We start from the raw sequence: 22,032 nt of genomic DNA on the forward strand, positions 1-22,032 counted from the left end.
GTAAAGAAATATTTTCTTTTGTCTGTTCTAACTCTCCCAACACTCAATTTTAGTGGATGTCCCCCGGTTCAGGTGTTATGTGAGAGTGTAAAGAACATCTCCCTATCCACTCTGTCTATTCCCTGCATAATTTTGTTTGTCTCAATCATGTCCCCCCTCAGGCGTCTCTTTCCTAGGCTGAAGAGGCCCAAACCCCATAGCCTTTCCTCATAAGGAAGGTGCCCCAGCCCTGTAATCATCTTAGTCGCTCTCTTTTACACCTTTCCTAATGATCCCAAGCATAGAATTGGCCTTCTTCACTGCCGCCGCACATTGGGTCGACACTTTCATCGACCTGTCCACCACCACCCCAAGATCTCTCTCCTGATCTGTCACAGACAGCTCAGAACCCATCAGCCTATATTTAAAGTTTTGATTTTTTGCCCCAATATGCATGACTTTACACTTACTGACATTGAAGCGCATCTGCCATTTTGTTGCCCATTCTGCCAGTCTGGAGAGATCCTTCTGGAGCTCCTCACAATCACTTCTGGTCTTCACCACTCGGAAACGTTTGGTGTTGTCCGCAAACTTTGCAACCTCATAAGAACATAAGAACATAAGAACAGCCCCACTGGATCAGGCCATAGGCCCATCTAGTCCAGCTTCCTGTATCTCACAGCGGCCCACCAAATGCCCCAGGGAGCACACCAGATAACAAGAGACCTCATCCTGGTGCTCTCCCCTACATCTGGCATTCTGACTTAACCCATTCCTAAAATCAGGAGGTTGCGCATACACATCATGGCTTGTACCCCATAATGGATTTTTCCTCCAGAAACCCGTCCAATCCCCTTTTAAAGGCGTCTAGGCTAGACGCCAGCACCACATCCTGTGGCAAGGAGTTCCACAGACCGACTGCTCAACCTCACTGCTCAACCCTGTCTCCAGGTCATTTATAAAGAGGTTGAAAAGCACTGGTCCCAGGACAGATCCTTGGGACACACCGCTTTTCACTTCTCTCCATTGTGAAAATTGCCCATTGACACCCACTCTGTTTCCTGGCCTTCAACCAGTTCTCAATCCATGAGAGGACCTGTCCTCTAATTCCCTGACTGTGGAGTTTTTTTAGTAGCCTTTGGTGAGGGACCATGTCGAACGCCTTCTGAAAATCCAGTTATATAATTTCCACGGGTTCTCCCGCATCCACATGCCTGTTGACCTTTTCAAAGAATTCTGAAAGGTTCGTGAGGCAAGGCTTACCCTTACAGAAGCCATGCTGACTCTCCCTCAGCAAGGCCTGTTCATCTATGTGTTTTGAGATCCTATCTTTGATGAGGCATTCCACCATCTTACCCGGTATGGATGTTAGTCTGACCGGCCTATAGTTTCCCGGGTCCCCCCTCTTTCCCTTTTTAAAGATAGGCGTGACATTTGCTATCCTCCAATCTTCTGGCACCGTGGCCGTTTTGAGGGACAAGTTGCATATCTTAGTCAAGAGATCAGCAACTTCATTCTTCAATTCCTTAATAACCCTTGGGTGGATGCCATCAGGGCCCGGTGACTTATTGATCTTTAATTTATCAATGAGGTCTGAAACATCTTCTCTTTTAACCTCTATCTGACTTAACTCCTCGGTCAGGAGGGGCCGTTCGGGCAGCGGTATCTGCCCGAGGTCTTCTACCGTGAAGACAGATGGAAAGAACTCATTTAATTTCTCTGCCTTCTCTAAGTCTCCTTTTATCTCCCCTTTCCCTCCCTCACCATCCAGTGGGCCAACCGTTACTCTGGTGGGTTTCCTGCTTCTAACATATTTGAAGAAGCTTTTATTATTTCCCTTAATGTTGCTGGCCATGCGTTCCTCATAGGAGGAGTGCAGGCATGTGCCTGGCATAGGAGTGCAGGCGTGTGCCTCTCTTTCAACTTTTCTTTTGATTAGCTGTTACATAAGAACAGCCCCACTGGATCAGGCCATAGGCCCATCTAGTCCAGCTTCCTGTATCTCACAGCAGCCCACCAAATGCCCCAGGGAGCACACCAGATAACAAGAGACCTCATCCTGGTGCCCTCCCCTGCATCTGGCATTCTGACATAACCCATTTCTAAAATCAGGAGGTTGTGCATACACATCATGGCTTGTACCCCATAATGGATTTTTCCTCCAGAAACTTGTCCAATCCCCTTTTAAAGGCATCTAGGCTAGACGCCAGCAGCACATCCTGAGGCAAGGAGTTCCACAGACCAACCACACGCTGAGTAAAGAAATATTTTCTTTTGTCTGTCCTAACCCGCCCAACACTCAATTTTAGTGGATGTCCCCTGGTTCTGGTATTATGTGAGAGTGTAAAGAGCATCTCCCTATCCACTCTGTCCATTCCCTGCATAATTTTGTATGTCTCAATCAAGTCCCCCCTCAAGCGTCTCTTTTCTAGGCTGAAGAGGCCCAAATGCCGTAGTCTTTCCTCATAAGGAAGGTGCCCCAGCCCCGTAATCATCTTAGTCGCTCTCTTTTGCACCTTTTCCATTTCCACTATGTCTTTTTTGAGATGCAGCGACCAGAACTGGACACAATACTCCCCTTTCCCTCCCTCACCATCCAGATGTTGATTGCGAAGCACCTTTGGCAGAGTTTTCACAGCAGCTTTTAGCTACTCAAAAAGTGAATTTCAGGTTCTTAAATGGTGCAGGCTAACCAATATGTTGTCCATATCATTGGAGACTATAGAAGGATATAAAGAAGGAGGCAGTTTTTGTTTTAAAAAAGTCATGCTCTCTGATTTCAAATTAAATTATGAAATTATAATTTCATATTTAATATTTATCTTTATTCCACAGGTAATAAAGATCAAATTAGAAAAAATTTGACATTTGGTACAGTATATTCAGTAATTCTGTGATATCTTTCAGGAACAATTTTCAAAATCTGTCCTCTCCGCAAGAAGTGACTCGGCCAGTTCGGAAGCAGAGTTTTCAGAAAAAAGTTTCTAGTATCCTTTTCTGTGCTGTTATTTGACTCTTACTTAAAAGTATCATAGTGTGATTTGGGGAGCCAACTGCCTTAGAAAACAGTGTTGGTGTTCTTAGAAGATTAATTCTGTGGAAGAATACAGTAACTTTTCTCATTTATGATCTGTGGAATGTATTAGACAAATGTACAGGGTGTCCACAAAAACACTCCCTGATTTCCCTGTTATACCTATTTGAAATCAGGGAGTGTTTTTGTGGACACCCTGTATTATGTTGGTGTCAGAATTACTTTGTTGCATAGTTTTAAATATTGCATATGACAAATTGATTGGATATGAGACTAGGCACAAAATTCTAAGGTATGAAACTGTGTTTTTTTCTAAATATTTTTAAATGGCTTTTATCCAAATAGGTGCTTGGGCATGTCCAGTGGAATCACTAACTGTTTCATTTTGGGTGATAGAACTTCATGCCACAACACAAAAGTGATTTTCAAACATGGAGGCTCATTTACAAAGGAATTTGTGATACGGCATAAGGATCCATCACTGAAAAGGAGTCAGAGATTCCATTGGGCATGCTCAAGTAGTTCTTTGAATACAAGCCAATATGTTCTAAACTGCTTTGTCTTGCAAATTGTGAGAAAAGTGAGGTATACAAAAAAGACTTATACTTAGCTGCAAGTTGTAGGCTTCTTAGAAATTTCTCTTGTTTTATATTAGGGAATGGGGAGCCCAGTGGTATATGGCACTTGTGGATACCACTACTATTTTCAGTTGCAGTATGCTGGATCTGAATGAGTTGCTTATTTGTGACCTATAAATAGGGAAAAAGTAGCCTGTCAGCAACTAGACTAAGCATTTGGTAATCTCTGAAACTTTTCCATCAAAAATAGGAAGGTCAGTGCATGCAGAAAGGGAACCAGAACAGAATTTATCATCATAATCTGTACACATCTCTGAATTTCTGCCAACAAATGTATTGTGTGAACAAAGCTTTTGGCTGCAGAACTAGGCATACATATGTGAAAGGAAATTCCATTTAAGCTACTGGATTTTGCTTTAATGAGAACATGTGTTTCTTCATTGTAGCACTTTTGCTTAGTTTCTGTGTCCTTTATTTTATTTAGCGTATGGCATATAATATATGGAATTATGTATCAATTTACTTGGCAACCTTGGCAACCTTCAGTCTTGAAAGACTCTGGTATCGCGCTCTGAAAGGTGGTTCTGGAACAGCGTCTAGTATGGCTGAAAAGGCCGATTTGGGAGTGACAATCCCTTCCACACCGGGAGCAAGTGCAGTCTGTCCCTGGTCTGTCTCCCTGGCTATGGGCCTTCCTTCTTTGCCTCTTTGCCTCAGACTGTTGGCCAAGTGTCTCTTCAAACTGAGAAAGGCCATGCTGCACAGCCTGCCTCCAAGCGGGCTGCTCAGAGGCCAGGGTTTCCCACTTGTTGAGGTCCATCCCTAAGGCCTTCAGATCCCTCTTGCAGATGTGCTTGTATCGCAGCTGTGGTCTACCTGTAGGGCGCTTTCCTTGCACGAGTTCTCCATAGAGGAGATCCTTTGGGATCCGGCCATCATCCATTCTCACGACATGACCGAGCCAACACAGGCGTCTGTGTTTCAGCAGTGCATACATGCTAGGGATTCCAGCACGTTCCAGGACTGTGTTGTTTGGAACTTTGTCCTGCCAGGTGATGCCGAGGATGCGTCGGAGGCAGCGCATGTGGAAAGCGCTCAGTTTCCTCTCCTGTTGTGAGCGAAGAGTCCATGACTCGCTGCAGTACAGAAGTGTACTCAGGACGCAAGCTCTGTAGACCTGGATCTTGGTATGTTCCGTCAGCTTCTTGTTGGACCAGACTCTCTTTGTGAGTCTGGAAAACGTGGTAGCTGCTTTATTGATGCGTTTGTTTAGCTCGGTATCAAGAGAGAGAGTGTCAGAGATCATTGAGCCAAGGTACACAAAGTCATGGACAACCTCCAGTTCATGTGCAGAGATTGTAATGCAGGGAGGTGAGTCCACATCCTGAACCATGACCTGTGTTTTCTTCAGGCTGATTGTCAGTCCAAAATCTTGGCAGGCCTTGCTAAAACGATCCATGAGCTGCTGGAGATCTTTGGCAGAGTGGGTAGTGACAGCTGCATCGTCGGCAAAGAGGAAGTCACGCAGACATTTCAGCTGGACTTTGATGGACATTAGTGGTCCATTTCAGCTGGACTTTGGTGGTGAGACAAACAGGATGCAGGGGGAGGGGCACGAGAGGGGTTTGGGTATCAGGAAATTGAAGAGGGGGCAGTGGTGAGACAAACGGGTAGATGGGACTCCTTAGCCTGGGAAGGCAGCTCATCTAAGAGAAGGAAAACTCTGATCCCAAACCTCCACTGCCTTGTGGCTACATCCAGTTGTGGAAAAGGCTTCAGGAGTCAACCTCGAGGCAAAATCAGGAGCCGGAGTCCCTGAGGCAGTTCATGGCTGAACACAGTCACGTTCTGGCAACTCCTGCGACGCCGCTGGAACCAACCGTATTGGCCTCTGCCTTTCCATTGGATCATTCCAGCGACGTGGAGAGGGGGGATTTGCTGCATGGGTAACAGCCTATCCTCCATACCTTCTTTACCCAGGCTTCGCACTGGAGAGGCACTGGAGAGGACACTCCAACTTCGCCATACGGCGTCGGCACAACACGGGAAGCAGCAGTTACCGGTTATGTATCAATTAGACTAGATCAAATGTCAGTGTCGAGTTCGTCCAGCCAATCAAGGACTGAGTTTCCTTCATTGAAAAAGTCAGACCATGGGCCAGTATATGCCCTCAGTTTGCAGCCAGACACAATGTGGTATATGGTTTGGCGGGAGAAACCGCAATCATACTGTGGGGTAGATACTAGCCCCCATTTAAACATTGAGTTCGGACTAACACCATGTAGGGCACGAATCCTGTTCAAAGTTTTCCAGTGCCGGCACGGTAAGTTGAAACCTGGTACCTTAAGTGTAGGATTGTCTATATATCTACCCGTTTCTGGGCGTTCGACTGCCCATTTAGCTTTCCATTGGGCATTAATGTTAAAATTTTTGTGCAGATGTTGTACGAATGCCAGAGAAGGCTTCCTGATTTTAAGCCTATTGATTGATAGATGAGGAGATCAGCATGTACTGGTAAAAGTGGGTTGTTGATGATTTTTCTTTATTCTTTCACTAAAGCTTCTTGGCTCCGTAGGTCTGGTGGTGCTATGAGGCTCAAAATGGGGAGCCAACAGACAGGAGTGGGTCTTATACAACCGCTTATGATCCTCATGGTTTCATTTAATCTGGCATCAATCTTGCTAGTATGACAGCTGTTAAGCCATACTGGAGCACAGTATTCTGCTGCGTAGATCAATACTAATGCTGATGTTCTGAGAGTAGTGGCTGAAGCTCCCCGTCTTGTTCCTATTAATTTCTGGAGTATGTTGTTCCTGGTATTGATTTTTGTGGATGTGTTATCTCCTGTTAAGTATATCATGGCATCCCCATATATATCACTGTATAAAATAACCAGAGCAAAATATTAAACCCAAACAAGTTCCTGCCCTGGAGAGCATGCAATCTAAGTTTCCAAAGTGGGGAAATTATGAAGGAAAGAGATACAGGAGGATAGCAAGCTCTGCATTTAAGAAAACTTGCTCTAAATCTTATAAATAACTAGTTCTTGAGTTTTAGTTTTCATGGTGCATGAGTTAAGCAAGAGGCTTCATGGGAAAAGTGTGTTTTGGGGAGGGATTTGAAGTAGTAGTAGTAGTAACTTTATTGTCATTGTGTTACATCACAACGAAATTTATGCACCTTTGAGATACAAGCATAGATATATACTACAGTACAATCACACTACACACTCACCCACACATTCTATACAACATGCATCATAATATAAAAACAGTATTATAGACAATAATGCCCAGGAGCATGGTAACAACTATATCGCCTTATTCAGCGTCATTATGGCTGTGGGATAAAAACTGTTCAGGAGTCGTGTGGTGCTGCTCTCATAGTTCTGTATCGTCTACCCGAAGGCAACAGTTCAAAGAACTTATGAGCCAGATGGAAGGGGTCTCTCAGAATACTATGTGACTTCTGCAGACAGCGAGATGTATAGATGTCCTCCAAAGCTGGTAGATGAAGGTTGATGGTGTGCTGCGCGATCTTAATAATTCTCTACAGAGCTTTTTTGTCCCCTGCAGAGCAATTTCCATGCCACACCAAGATATCATAGGTTAGGACACTCTCAATGGTGCAACGATAGTAAGACACAAGCAGCTGCTGTGACAAATTTAACCTCCCAAGCTTCTTCAGAAAATATAACTGCTTTTGTGCCTTTTTTATCAACATGCTGGTGTTAATATCCCTCGGGGCTGGGGATAAGAATAGGCCCTCAGTTTGGCTGTACTTGTCGTAAGAGGCGACTTAACAGCCACTGGGTAGATGGGACTTGTCAACCTGGGAAGGCTCTCAGCTCTGCTGAGAGAAGGAAAACTCTGATCCCAAACCTCCACTGCCTTGTAGCTACATCCAGTTATGGAAAAGGCTTCAGGAGTCAAGTCAACCCTGAGGCAGTTCATGGCTGAACACAGTCACGTTCTGGCAACTCCTGCGACGCCGCTGGAACCAACTGTATTGGCCTCTGCCTTTCCATTGGACCATTTCAGCGACGTGGAGAGGGGGAATTTGCTGCATGAGTAACAGCCTCTCCTCCATACCTACTTTACCCAGGGTTCGCGCACTGGAGAGGACACTCTGTTCCAGAACCACCATTCAGAGCGTGACACCATAGTCTTCCGAGACTGAAGGATGCCAACAACATCAAGCTGGTGTTAATAGTCCATGAGAGGTCCTCTGTGATGTAAATACCTAGGAATTTGAAACTAGCAACTCTCTCCACCTCCTCACCATTTATGTATAATGGTATGTGTACATCTCTCTTTTTCCGGAAGTCAATTATAAGTTCTTTAGTTTTTTTGATGTTAAGTGAGAGATTATTTTCTTTGCACCACAATAACAACTCCTATACCTCCTTCCTATAAGCGGACTCATCATTCCCGCTAGCAAGCCCCACCACTGTGTACATTTGAAGAGTGTTGGTACCACAGAGACTCTCTCTTTATCAAATGCATGGCCCAAAACAACTGTAAACTCTATTTTGGAATATATTTCCTTAGCTTTCTTCCCACTTAGTTTTTACTTCCTTGGATGACAGTTTAAGTGACATGGCAACAAGAGGACCAATGATTCCCAGGACTCCAGGCTTGTTTCCTCGCTCTTGTAAGCCTCTTTTACCTAATGACTTATTTGATGTACAGTTTAAATCCCTGAAAAATAAAATTAAACACATACATTCTAAATGCCCCTGAAATCTAAATACCCCTGTGGAATACTCACCTCCCTTCTTTTCTATGTTGTGTAATTAAAATTCATCAATACATATTTTCATACTGAGCTTGAGACTCGGTATGCAAGACACAAAGCAGTTACTAGTTGTTTAATCTTTTAGCTACCCTGGAAATGCATTATTGAAGGGCAGGGTATAAATATATTAAATACTTTTTTTTTAAACTGGCTGTGTGCTGAGCTAAGTAAGCGTATGAATTTTGGCAGGGAGAGCCTTAAATAACTTCATGACCTACTTCTGTTTCTGTTTGGAAAAACTTAATTTTTTTTTCAGTTACACCGCAGAACCGAAGTTCTGTGAAGCAGCCAAAGATGTCTACAGTCCTGGGCTCAGGAGGAAAATCCCCTTACCTTTTGCATACTCCTGGGTCTCCTGGAAACTTATCTATGGTAAGAATGTACTAAGCATGAATAGGCAGTTTTCTTTCTCTATGAAATGAGTTTCTGGCTACAGAAATTAGTGTGAAGATGGAGCTGTATAGTTGTAGAGAATTTTTAAAATAAGAGTATTTAGATAGCTGCTCCTTAGCTGGTTCTTGGAGAGCAGGTTGTCCCCTCAGCCAATACACAGTAGTAGGTGCTGCTGGAATCCATTTGCCATTTATGCCACGCTTCCTATTTAGAGAACGGTCCAAGCTCATTTTCAGGTATTCTGAAATCCGTATACAAAGCATTTCCAAAGCCTGATTGGCTCTTAACTGTTCCCCATTTTCAAAATAAGAATATTGTAGGATTCCCCCCCCACCTCAGATTTCAGTTTCAACCCTATAATTCTGTTGCTTACTTGATCAGTAGCTCGAGGTATAAGAATTGCCACTGTAGCTGCTGATGTTTTCATGAACGTGTTCTTTAAAGCGCTAGAAAGACTGAAAATGTCCCCTTCTCCAGTCCCCACCTGCTCCAGCCCACTCTCATTATGTGAGTGTGACATCATTGGGCTGTTGCTCCAGTGACTGCCAGTGAGGCTATGGCTGTTGAGCTGGATTCTTTTTGTGTCCCCTGCTGTCACCTTGCAGGCTGCAAAATCTTGTCAGGCCTTTAAGGTCAGGTGAACGGAAAGTGGGAAGTTTGTTTCTCTGGCTTCTGCCACAGAGCTATTCTCTTATTCTGCCTTTTGCCTGTCTTGACTGATTGGGTTGCTTTGCATGCCCCAAAATCTTGCCAAGGCACAGAAGACCTTTAAGGAGAATATTGTTACAGAATGTAAGAATGGAAAATGCAGGACAGATACAAAGAAACACCTTCTCTCCCCCCCCCCCCCCATTTACATCCTTAGGGACCCTAAGAATGGTTGGGGATGACAACTGGTGGGAAAAGGAACACTAGAGGAGAAACTGAGAGAGAAGGGATTCCTGGATTTGAGTGTATATGAGAGATTGGATTGTTGCTAATCTTTCATGTTACTGAATGACTCCTGGGCTTGAGGGTGAGGGGATGGGATCAGAGCTGAGCAGTTGCCTCTGGTTTGGAGAGGCTGACATCCTAATTTCATACATTTCTACTCGTGGGGGGGCAGTCTTCCTCTATTTTGTGTTCTCTTGTCTAGGCAAGGACTGAAGCCTCATTCAGTCATTGAAGTCTTATGTGGCATTTTAGACTGAAGGAGAAAGGTTGTATTTTTGAATTCTTCACAGTGCAAAAAAATTCACTGCAAGTAGACGATTAGCATATTCATTCCCTGGTGTGTGTGTGTGTGTGTGTGTGTGTGTGTGTGTGTGTTGTTGTTGTTGTTGTTGTTGTTGTTGTTGTTGTTGTTGATGATGGAAAGATATTTTTTTACATTGCTTAAATATAGCACCTTATCACCTTCCCTCCCTGACAGACCTCCTATGCCAAAAGCTGCATAGTATTGTCAGGTTAATATCCATTTATTTCTGTTTAAAAATAGTTTTATTCTGTTTTGGCTACTACAGCAAGTACTGTACACATTAGTGAGATTTATTTCTGAGTAGCTGTGGTTCAAATTAGGCCGTAGATTTCTTTCTGGACGGTGGACCAAACACCAAAAGTTAGCGTTTTTTGGCAGGTACTATAAATTTTGCTGAATGCAGCAACTTTTGCAAAGGCTACCTCTCCATTGCTCATGATCATGGAGCTGAAAACCTAAGAGGAGTAACTAGATCTACATGCCCTGTCCAAATCTCCCCAAACTCACTCCACATGGAACAGCTCCAGTCTGTCCCCATGTACTTGGGATTAAAGAGCGAGGATTTAAGAGCACTTTGATTTTTAGAGAAAATGTCTAAAATTTCAAGTAACCACCCCCCTCCCCGATTTGTCTAGTACCTCTTTTAGCTGTGGTGTCCAAAGTTGAAGACAGGATTCAAGGTTGCAGTTGAAAAGAGTGTCAGGTGGTAGCAGCTGGAGGGAGTAAGTGGTAATGGCATAGTAATGCCAATAAGGGTGTGTGTTCAATTTTCAGCCAGCTGTTGGCTGCGTGATTGAAGAAATCTGAGATTTAACAAAGCTCATTATTGCTCCATAACAACTATTTAACTCTTTAATGGTTGTCTTTAGGAAGTAAATCCATTGTGTTTTGCTTAGAACTTTGGGACTTCTTTGGTCCCAAAGAAGTAATATAGTTGGACTATTCCATGTGTCATGCTGTGCTTTTTTTAGTTAGATGACAGTGATTGGACAACTATACTCACACCTCCACGTTCAGTTATGTTCACCAATTTGGAGTACAGTGCAGCAGATGACATCACTAAGAGTGTTGTTCTACTGAATGAGGATGATCCTGGGGAAGCAGGTAAGAGATCACTTTTTGACCTTTGGGCTTTCTATGTATATGTGTTAGAGTACCAGTGCTGACCCATTCAGTTGGTTCTCAGGAGAGTAACGTTAATGTGTAAAATATGGGTGGTTTAATTCTTGTTCAGTCCTGTTGTAGTGGAGGAGGTGGAGGCTAGACTAGATTTTCCTTGCACCAACTAGCTATGTGAGAAAAGGAAAACAATGCCTTGATACAAAGAGTCACGAACCAGTTTCTGCTAGTTAGGGTTTTGCTTTTTCAGTGTGATCACTTTGGATATGCATTTGGTGTATGACTTCAGAATCACCTGAGGCCCCTTTTACTGTTTAAGAAAGTTTCTTATTCATATGGATCTTTGTTTTTCTCTAAGGCATTTTAGATCATCATTCCTATGATGATTTTTGCTTTACTGTTCTAAGAAATGAAGGTTTTGTTTAATGTACTTTGAAATGTGAAGTGTAGTGTCCACTATTGTTTAAATAGTCTTTTTAGCTTACGCAAAAAGATTGTAATTTGTCATAACCTTCCATTCTAATGGACACTTTTATTGTTGTTTGATTCTTAGCTACTAGGAGCATGTACTCAGATTTTCTGCACTCGCTTTTAAAACACCCTTCAACTTCCATGTTTGAACTTGTAGATGAATATGAGGAAACTTGCAATGATCAGGTATAATGTTATATTATTTTATACATTCAACATTGCTTAACCCAAATGATTGTACAGGCGTACCCTGCTATCTGCAGATCCAGCATCTTGGGTTTCAGTTATCTGCAGTTCTGTGAATACCAGGGGGCACTCTATCAAAATGTGGGGAAAGGAAATAAAACAGCTGAAAATAGCTTTACTACCCCCTGCATTGAAGCTCAGTCTTGCGAGCTGCCTGCAGCCTCTTCCTGGTTGCCCTGAGGCTGTTCCTTTCATTCAGTATAGCTTCAGAATGCAATTCCTATCCCCACCCCTCTTTGTTTTTTTCAGATGCTGTTTAAGCATCATATATGTAGATACTGTTGCATTTTTTAATTACGTTTTAAAATAACATGTAATCCAAGAGGTGGTTTGTTTGTTTTTTAATTAACATCAGGTAAACATTCTTCAAAAAATAGTGTACCGTGCAACACCTGGACAGCAGAAATTTTCAAAAACTGCCAGCGTTTTGTGGCTTCTCAAGCAAGAGATGGTAACATGGAGACTGTTGTCCTCATTGTACAGGTAACTCTTGAAAGACTGCTTAATTCCCTTTTCCAGCATAGTAATCTACTGTCTTATGATCTGTAGGATATGGATGCTGAAGAAGGAATAAACATACATCATTTGCTTTAATGTTTAGTCTGTGAATGTTGTTATTGGCAACCTTCAGTCTCGAAAGACTGGTATCGTGCTCTGAAAGATGGTTCTGGCACAGCGTCTAGTGTGGCTGAAAAGGCCAATCCGGGAGTGCATCTGTGAAAGTATGTATTATAAATCAACACAGCATAAATTATTGCACTGCACTGCAGTAAGAAAGCAGACTTTTCCCCCTTTATTAGAGAAGTGTACATCTTCAAAAAGCGGGGTTTTTATAATATGCTAAGTAATCTGTGTTGCTTCTAAAAGCATGTCCAGTTAATGAATTATAGCAACTAATTTTGAAGATGTATTTGTATTTAAAAAAAAACAAAAACCTCTATCTTTTTTTGTTTTGAGTCATCAATCAGCACAAGAATAGAATTCCTTTCATTCCAGATTTATACAAATATGGTTTATTATGCCATAATCAGAATAGCCCTGACAGGTCATTTTGTTTGTTTAAAGTATGTGGATGATCACTCTGAAAACAAATCCAAATAAAGCCTCTACAATAAAATACTATGTACTAAAATGACTTATCAGCCACTGAAAGACAGCTGACATGGAACTGAATTCTCCGAAAGATATCCAAAGTTCATGTCTGGGTTTCTTGGGGAAAGGAAGCTCATTATCTGGGTTTCTGAGGGAAAGCGAAAGTGATGTTTTTCAACCTGAAATGGCCATTCTGAAGCTCACAGAGTCTGCGGGTGCATGCGCTTCAGAAAGCCCTCTGGAGACGACCAGAGCACAGCTCAGTTTGGCCAGGTCTAGCTCAGCGCCGGTCTGGGGGGACCCACATTGAGCCAGATTTGTGGATACATAATCTGTGGATACGGAGGCACCACCTGTATATATGGAATGTCCGCACTCAGACCTCCCAACCCCTATTGCATTGCCAAGAGTGAGCATAGGCAGGAAGAGGGCACAACCAGGACTCTGTTGAGCTTTGTCAACATTCTTTTGTATGTGGTGCAAGTAGATTCTGCGCTAAGCATTTTAATATGTATTAGATTTCAGTAAGATCTTCGAAGGTGCTAAGAAATGATCTTTAATGTTAATCATGATTTTTTTAAATTTAGAGATCGGATACAGTCTGCACTGGAAGATGAGACAATGTTTGACATTGCAGTAAGTTTCATTGCAATCAGCCACTTTCTACTAGGATTACTCAAGCCTTAAAATACCTGTACTGCTTTTACCTGAGTGTTGTGCTGTTCAAAATGCATAATAATAGGATAATTATAAAAACAATAAAACTGCTTTTAAGGGAGATAAAACCAATGTTTTGAAACTAAACACTTAACCCATAGCAGTACTATAAGCTGTTTAAAGCGTGTGTTATGTGCCCTGCTTTGAGAGCAAACTCTTTCAGAAGATACTTATTTGTTTTGCAAAATTCTTGCGTGGAGTTAATAAGCCTAAGTTTTCAAACTGTCAAGAATGGTAAAAGTTTCTGAAAGTTTAAGCAGAATTAATATTTTTATGATAATGATATCTAAGGTGAACTTTTTCTTCTTTAGGTTATAAATGCTAGTGAAAAGACAGTTGTAAGCAACTTGTTCCAGAGAGATTTATTGGTTCGGCAAAGTCAGGTACGAGTGAAATTTTTAAGAAGTAGGCCACGTTCCCCTGCACATCATTTGGGACTAAGGCTGCAAACATGCTTCCTCAGCAACAGGCCCCATTGTAGGCAGTGAAACTTCTTAATAAATGTGCATAGGATGTTATTTTCAGTCATATTGAACTCATTGGGAGTTATCATGGTGTCACTTTCCTTTCTGAACAAATTGGCAGGCACTATTATAAGGAAGTCTCATCTGACTTGTTATAAGCAGAATAACCCAGTCCTGTTTCTCTCCAGTCCTATGAGAATGAAGAAGCACTTTGTTTTTGGCTTTACTGTTAATAACGAAATACCCAACAACGGTTTGCAGATGACACCAAAACTATTTAGGATGGTAGAAACCAAAGCAGTTTGTAAGAGCTCCAAAGGGATCTCATAAGAACAGCCCCACTGGATCAGGCCATAGGCCCATCTAGTCCAGCTTCCTGTATCTCACAGTGGCCCACCAAATGCCCCAGGGAGCACACCAGATAACAAGAGACCTCATTCTGGTGCCCTCCCTTGCATCTGGCACTCTGACACAGCCCATTTCTAAAATCAGGAAGTTGTACATGCACATCATGGCTTGTAACCCGTAATGGATTTTCCTCCAGAAACTTGTCCAATCCCCTTTTAAAGGCGTCCAGGCCAGATGCCATCACCACATCCTGTGGCAAGGAGTTCCACAGACCAACCACATGCTGAGTAAAGAAATATTTTCTTTTGTCTGTTCTAACTGTCCCAACACTCAATTTTAGCGGATGTCCAGTGATTCTGGTGTTATATGAGAGTGTAAAGACCATCTCCCTATCCATTCTGTCCATCCCCTGCATAATTTTGTATGTGTCAATCATGTCCCCCCTCAGGCGTCTCTTTCCTAGGCTGAAGAGGCCCAAACCCCATAGCCTTTCCTCATAAGGAAGGTGCCCCAGCCCAGTAATCATCTTAGTCGCTCTCTTTTGCACCTTTTCCATTTCCACTATGTCTTTTTTGAGATGCGGCGAACAGAACTGAACACAATACTCCAGGTGTGGCCTTACCATCGATTTGTACAACGGCATTTTGTTTTCAATACCTTTTCTAATGATCCCAAGCATAGAATTGGCCTTCTTCACTGCTGCCGCACATTGGGTCGACACTTTCATCGACCTGTCCACCACCACCCCAAGATCTGTCCTGATCTGTCTGGACAGCTCAGAACCTATTAGCCTATATGTGAAGTTTTGATTTTTTGCCCCAATGTGCATGACTTTACACTTACTGACATTGAAGCACAGCTGCCATTTTGCTGCCCATTCTGCCAGTTTGGAGAGATTCTTCTGGAGCTCCTTACAATCACTTCTGGTCTTCACCACTCGGAAAAGTTTGGTGTCGTCCACAAACTTTGCCACCTCACTGCTTAACCCTGTCTCCAGGTCATTTATGAAGAGGTTGAAAAGCACCAGTCCCAGGACAGATCCTTGGGGCACACTGTTTTTCACTTCCCTCCATTGTGAAAATTGCCCATTGACACCCACTCTCTGTTTCCTGGCCTTCAACCAGTTCTCAATCCATGAGAGGACCTGTCCTCTAATTCCCTGACTGTGGAGTTTTTTCAGTAGCCTTTGGTGAGGGACCATGTCGAACTTCTGAAACTCCAAATATATAATTTCTACACGTTCTCCCACATCCACATGCCTGTTGACCTTTTCAAAGAATTCTATAAGGTTCGTGAGGCAAGACTTACCCTTACAGAAGCCATGCTGACTCTCCCTCAGCAAGGCCTGTTCGTCTATGTATTTTGAGATCCTATCTTTGATGAGGCATTCCACCATCTTACCCGGTATAGATGTTAGGCTGACCGGCCTATAGTTTCCCGGGTCCCCCCTCTTTTCCTTTTTAAAGATAAGCGTGACATTTGCTATCCTCCAATCTTCTGGCACCGTGGCCGTTTTGAGGGACTAGTTGCATATCTTAGTCAAGAGATCAGCAACTGCATTTTTCAATTCCTTAATAACTCTTGGGTGGATGCCATCAGGGCCCGGTGAATTATTGATCTTTAATTTATCAATGAGGTCTGAAACATCTTCTCTTTTAACCTCTATCTGACTTAATTCCTCAGTCAGGAGGGGCCGTTTGGGCAGCGGTATCTGCCCGAGGTCTTCTGCCGTGAAGATAGATGCAAAGAACTCATTTAATTTCTCTGCCATCTCTAGGTCTCCTTTTATATCCACTTTCCCTCCCTCACCATCCAGAGGGCCAACCGCTTATCTGGCAGGTTTCCTGCTTCTAACATATTTGAAGAAGCTTTTATTATTCCCCTTAATGTTGCTGGCCATGCGTTCCTCATAGTCTCGCTTGGCCTCCCGTATCACCTTCTTACATTTCTTTTGCCAAAGTTTATGTTCCTTTTTATTGTCCTCATTAGGGCAAGACTTCCATTTACGGAAGGAAGCTTCCTTGCCCTTTACAGCCTCTCTGACTTGGCTCATTAGCCATGCAGGCACCCTTCTATACTTAGTGGAGCCCTTCTTTCTTTGCAGTATACACCTCTGCTGGGCCTCTATTACTATTGTTTTAAGCAGCCTCCATGCACTCTGGAGAGATTGGACTCTTTTTACCCTCCCTTTCAACCTCCTTCTAACCAGCCTCCTCATTTGAGGGAAGTCCGCCCGTCAGAAGTCAAGGGTTTTTGTTAGAGATTTGCCTGGTATTCTTCCCCCGACATGCACGTCGAAACTGATCGCAGCATGATCACTGTTCCCCAATGGCTCCGTAACATTGACGTCTCTAACCAGGTCCTGCGTACCGCACAATATTAAATCCAGAGTCACCTGTCCTCTGGTGGGCTCCATGGCTATCTGCTCTAAGGCACAGTCATTTAGCACGTCAAGGAATCCGGTCTCCTTTTTGTGACCAGAATACAAATTGACCCAGTCTATATGAGGATAATTGAAGTCCCCCATGATTACAACCCTGTCCCTCCTTGTCACCTCCCTGATCTGTTTCCTCATTTCAAGGTCCCCTTCCAATTTCTGGTCTGGAGGACAATAGTACACCCCCAGTATTACATCGCTCCAAACTGGGTGAATAGGCAACCAAATGGCAAATGAGGTTCAGTTTCAGTATATGTAAAGTGGGGCACACTGAGGCAAAAAACATCCCAACTTCATGCATAAACTGGTGAGCTTTTGATGACAAACCAGGGAAGCGATCTTAGAGTTGTGATGGATAGCTCAATAAAAATGCTAATCCAGTGTACAGCAGTTGTGAAGAAGCCAAAGTCCTTGCTAGGGGGTCATTAGGAAAGGGATCAAGGATAAGATGGTTAAAATAAAACCTCTGTACAAATCTATGGTGCATCCACATTTGAAATATGGCATACAGTTCTGGTCACTGCACCAAGGAGGATATCAGAGAACTAGAAAAGGTGCAAAAGAGATCACTGAAACTATCAGAAGGCTGGACTGTCTTCCTTGTGAGGAAGGTTTATGATGATTGGGGCTTTATAGCTTAGAAAAAAGGTAATTAAGAGGGAACATAACTAGGCTTATAAAACTATGCACATGTATAGAGAGAGGTTTCTCTCTCTCGTACAATAGCAGAACCCGGGGTCATCCATTGAAACTGACTGGCAGGAGATTTAAGACAGACTAAAGTAGGTACTTCACATAGTGTATAATTGCTCTGTGGAATTCACTGCCACAACAGAATTCCTCTGAATACCAGTTGGAGGGAAGTGGTGGCAGGAGAGAAGTGTGGCTTTCTTTTTTGCTTATGGGCTTCCCAGAGACACCTGGTCGTTCATGGGATACTGGACTCTACAAGCCTGATGAGCTTGGCCTCTCTTGGCCTGATCTAACAGCACTTATAAAGGCGTGGACAACCAGCTAGAATACATAGATATTAGGTTTTTGAAACACCTTGCTGTTTGTGAGTAGGAAGAAACTTCGTTGCTGGTGAGCAGGGCTTGAGAAATTTAGGGCGAAATCTGACTTGTACTGCAGTCCTTTGCACATGTAGTTGGAGATACTTGGCCTTTACTCCCAAGTGACTGCCCCATACTAGGAGAAGGGGGTGGGAAATAGAGGGAAAGTGCATTACATCTTGCTTTTTGTTTTCATTACATTTAATTAATAATCATAATCATAATTTCAGTTGGTGGTAGACTGGCTGGAGAGCATTGCCAAGGATGAAATTGGAGACTTCTCTGATAATATTGAATTTTATGCAAAGTCTGTATATTGGTGAGTTTTTGTCCAGCTGCTCAGTTCATATGCCCACTTGTATTTTATATAATGTTCTTAATCAATTTGAACAATTGGTTCAATTTTACATATTAGAAGTGGGGGGGGGGGAGGAACTGCATTATTTATACTATATTAGTAGGGTGATAACTTCTAAACTGCATGATAAATAAAGCACAACATTTTTAAATAAGCAATGTATTTGAAATTTTAATTTATAGTAGTTTATTTTAATATATAAACCAATTTAAACTCATCAATAGACTTGAATTAGTTAGAATTTTATGAAAGTGTTAAAATTATGCCATATCTTTGAACAATACACTATAGCAGGGGTGACCAAACAGCTTGCAAGCCACATACGGCTCTCTGACATATTATGTGCGACTTGCAGAAATATGTTGTGTTTTAACTGTTGTAATTTGATCAGGGTCATCAGAGAAGCCAGGTGTTATTGTCCTAACATTCCAGGTGCCCAGCTTTAGGGCCGTAGTTTTCTGTTTTCTGTTGCCTGGTGCAGAGTTGTTGATCCACTTGTCGGTTTTCACCCTAAACCCCACGCACCCCATGAGGTTAACGGAACGTGGCGAGGCAACACCTTACTGGCTGGGGACTGCCCAGCTTAAGGCGGGCGGTAGCTGCCCAATGAGATGCAATGATCTCTCCCACTGTCGGAAGCAGCCCCTGGCGTCACGCTCTACGCCAATCGAGCAAAGACTTATAACCGGTAAACTGCTGCTTCCCGTGTTGCAGTGACTTCCTCTTTGCCGACGATGCAGCTGTCACTACCCACTCTGCCAAAGATCTCCAGCAGCTCATGGATTGTTTTAGCAAGGCCTGCCAAGATTTTGGACTGACAATCAGCCTGAAGAAAACACAGGTCATGGTTCATGATGTGGACTCACCTCCCTGCATTACAATCTCTTCACATGAACTGGAGGTTGTCCATGACTTTGTGTACCTTGGCTCAATGATCTCTGACACTCTTTCTCTCGATACCGAGCTAAACAAGCGCATCGGTAAAGCAGCTACCATGTTTTCCAGACTCACAAAGAGAGTCTGGTCCAACAAGAAGCTGACGGAACATACCAAGATCCAGGTCGACAGAGCTTGCGTCCTGAGTACACTTCTGTACTGCAGCGAGTCATGCAGCGAGTCATGGAGAGGACTCCTCACAACAGGAGAGGAAACTGAGCACTTTCCACATGCGCTGCCTCCGACGCATCCTCGGCATCACCTAGCAGGACAAAGTTCCAAACTACACAGTCCTGGAACGTGCTGGAATCCCTAGCATGTATTCACTGCTGAAACAGAGACGCCTGCGTTGGCTCGGTCATGTTGTGAGAATGGATGATGGCCGGATCCCAAAGGATCTCCTCTATGGAGAACTCGTGCAAGGAAAGCGCCCTACAGGTAGACCACAGCTGCGATACAAGGACATCTGCAAGAGGGATCTGAAGGCCTTAGGGATGGACCTCAACAAGTGGGAAACCCTGGCCTCTGAGCAGCCCGCTCGGAGGCAGGTTGTGCAGCATGGCCTTTCCCAGTTTGAAGAGACACTTTGCCAACAGTCTGAGGCAAAGAGGCAAAGAAGGAAGGCCCATAGCCAGGGAGACAGACCAGAGACAGACTGCACTTGCTCCCAGTGTGGAAGGGATTGTCACTCCCAGATTGGCCTTTTCAGCCACACTAGACGCTGTGCCAGAACCACCTTTCAGAATGCGATACCATAGTCTTTCGAGACTGAAGGTTGCCAATACAAATTTGATCAGGGTATATAGAACCTTAATCAATTAGCCCATGCTAGTTAGAAACGAAGGATGTGCTTGCATTGTTTTTTCAGGGAGAATACTCTTCACATCTTGAAGCAGCGGCAGTTGAATGCATTTGCTGGGAGCTCACGACCACTAGTGACTGAATTAGTAAGTGTAATTTTAAAGTTACATTAAATGTCTGAAGTAAGAGTAATAGAGCAGAGTTTATTTATTCTTCAAGGAAGAGGGGGTGAGAGTAGAATTAAAATGTTTGTTTAAAACAATATGACATTTTTGAAAAACACACAGCTTGATCATGTTGAGTCTGAGAAGAAAATTAGAAGGATTCAAAATGTGTAGTTTCTCTAGGCTGTAGAAGGTGGGATTTTGGTGTGATTAGTGGCTTGATTTCTCTGGGGATTGATTCCTTTTTTTAGGTAAAAGGCCTGATTCAAAGGTTAAGTTCTGTGGTCAGTGGAACTAATAAAATCAGTTGGAAAAAGTGGATTGAGGAGCACTAGCTAGGGAAACCTGGAGAGGCTGAAATCCTATACATACACAGGAGTACATACCATTGAACTCAGTTGGGCTTATATCCAAGTATATACATACATAGGATGGCATCGAAAGTTAGAGGCTTTAATGGTCATCCTAAAGAGTTGATAATGCCTATGAAGTGATTCTTCAGAAGGGCACAGCTCTTTTAGGAGTGTATTCTTTCACTTCACTTATGAAAATTCCTTTCCTTATTGTTCAGTGGTCTCCTTATCCATCAGAATTGCTGTTTTTGATTTGTCTTGCAGTGCTGCCCCTTGTTTCTTTTTCATACTGAAAACTTGGGATCCCAAAGGATTGTACAGTATGACTAATAATTTATTCATGTATATTTTGGGTTACCGTGGTAACTGAGTACTACACCACCATTTTCTTCTGCAGGGAGAAGAGGGACAAAGTGTGTATTGTGTTGTAAACCAAACGTTAGCCAGTTTGTGGGCATTTTAGGAGATTGAAAGGTGGGATATAAGTATCGGGTTAGATAAGTACCTAAGGTGGTGTAAGGATGCTGTAACGTGGTGAGCTTTTAAGGAGCTGCAGCATTTTGAAAACCACTGGTGTATATTAAAACTAACCATTATTGCAGCTTGTAAAAGTTACGTTGGTGTTGCAAGTCCAATCTGATTCAGTCTGGTCTTTAACTACTGGTGCCTGGGAGATTTTTGAAAATTCATAGGAAATACTTTAACACTGTGCTGCTTAGAATAGTTAGTAAACAAAAAGTCATGTCCCCTTAGAAAGCAAATGACAGATTTAAGTTCCAGCAATTTCTGTTCCGAGAAAAAACCCAGTAAGAATTAAATTTTGATCCAGCATTGAATATAGGTATAAGGGTCGTGTAATGTGAGAGGTGGCATGGACCATCTTTCAAGAGAAAGAGGAAGTGTTCAGGACAATGAGTTTGAATGAAGGTATTGTGTTAAAATGTAATACTTGGGTTTTAGACAGAGATTACAGACTCGGGTTGGATAATTTAATAGACCCAGTGACAAGAATTAAAAAGATCTTGGGCCATTACTGAGCCATTACGTTACTGAGCCATTGGGGAACAGTGATCATGCTGCGATCCGTTTTGACGTGCACGTTGGGGGAAGAATACCAGGCAAATCTCTAACAAAAACCCTTGACTTCCGACGGGCGGACTTCCCTCAAATGAGGAGGCTGGTTAGAAGGAGGTTGAAAGGGAGGGTAAAAAGAGTCCAGTCTCTCCAGAGTGCATGGAGGCTGCTTAAAACAACAGTAATAGAGGCCCAGCGGAGGTATATACCGCAAAGAAAGAAGGGTTCCACTAAATCCAGGAGGGTGCCCGCATGGCTAACCAGCCACGTTAGAGAGGCTGTGAAGGGCAAGGAAGCTTCCTTCCGTAAATGGAAGTCTTGCCCTAATGAGGACAATAAAAAGGAACATAAACTGTGGCAAAAGAAATGTAAGAAGGTGATA

The 22,032-nt window shown here is 43.0% G+C and overlaps 1 protein-coding gene across 1 annotated transcript in view; it reads left to right on the forward strand.

The window, feature by feature from the left end:
- Nucleotides 1-22,032, forward strand: part of NUP107 (nucleoporin 107) — a 43,547-nt gene that overhangs the window by 2,494 nt on the left and 19,021 nt on the right. The window contains 10 exon segments of the mRNA XM_066634524.1: nucleotides 2,887-2,966; nucleotides 8,158-8,244; nucleotides 8,645-8,760; nucleotides 10,990-11,122; nucleotides 11,691-11,794; nucleotides 12,210-12,337; nucleotides 13,534-13,582; nucleotides 13,975-14,046; nucleotides 18,195-18,283; nucleotides 20,127-20,205. Coding sequence (XP_066490621.1) covers nucleotides 2,887-2,966; nucleotides 8,158-8,244; nucleotides 8,645-8,760; nucleotides 10,990-11,122; nucleotides 11,691-11,794; nucleotides 12,210-12,337; nucleotides 13,534-13,582; nucleotides 13,975-14,046; nucleotides 18,195-18,283; nucleotides 20,127-20,205 — 937 coding nt within the window.

Source organism: Tiliqua scincoides, chromosome 7 (genome assembly GCF_035046505.1).
Source record: "Tiliqua scincoides isolate rTilSci1 chromosome 7, rTilSci1.hap2, whole genome shotgun sequence".
NCBI classification, from domain to species: Eukaryota; Metazoa; Chordata; class Lepidosauria; order Squamata; family Scincidae; genus Tiliqua; species Tiliqua scincoides.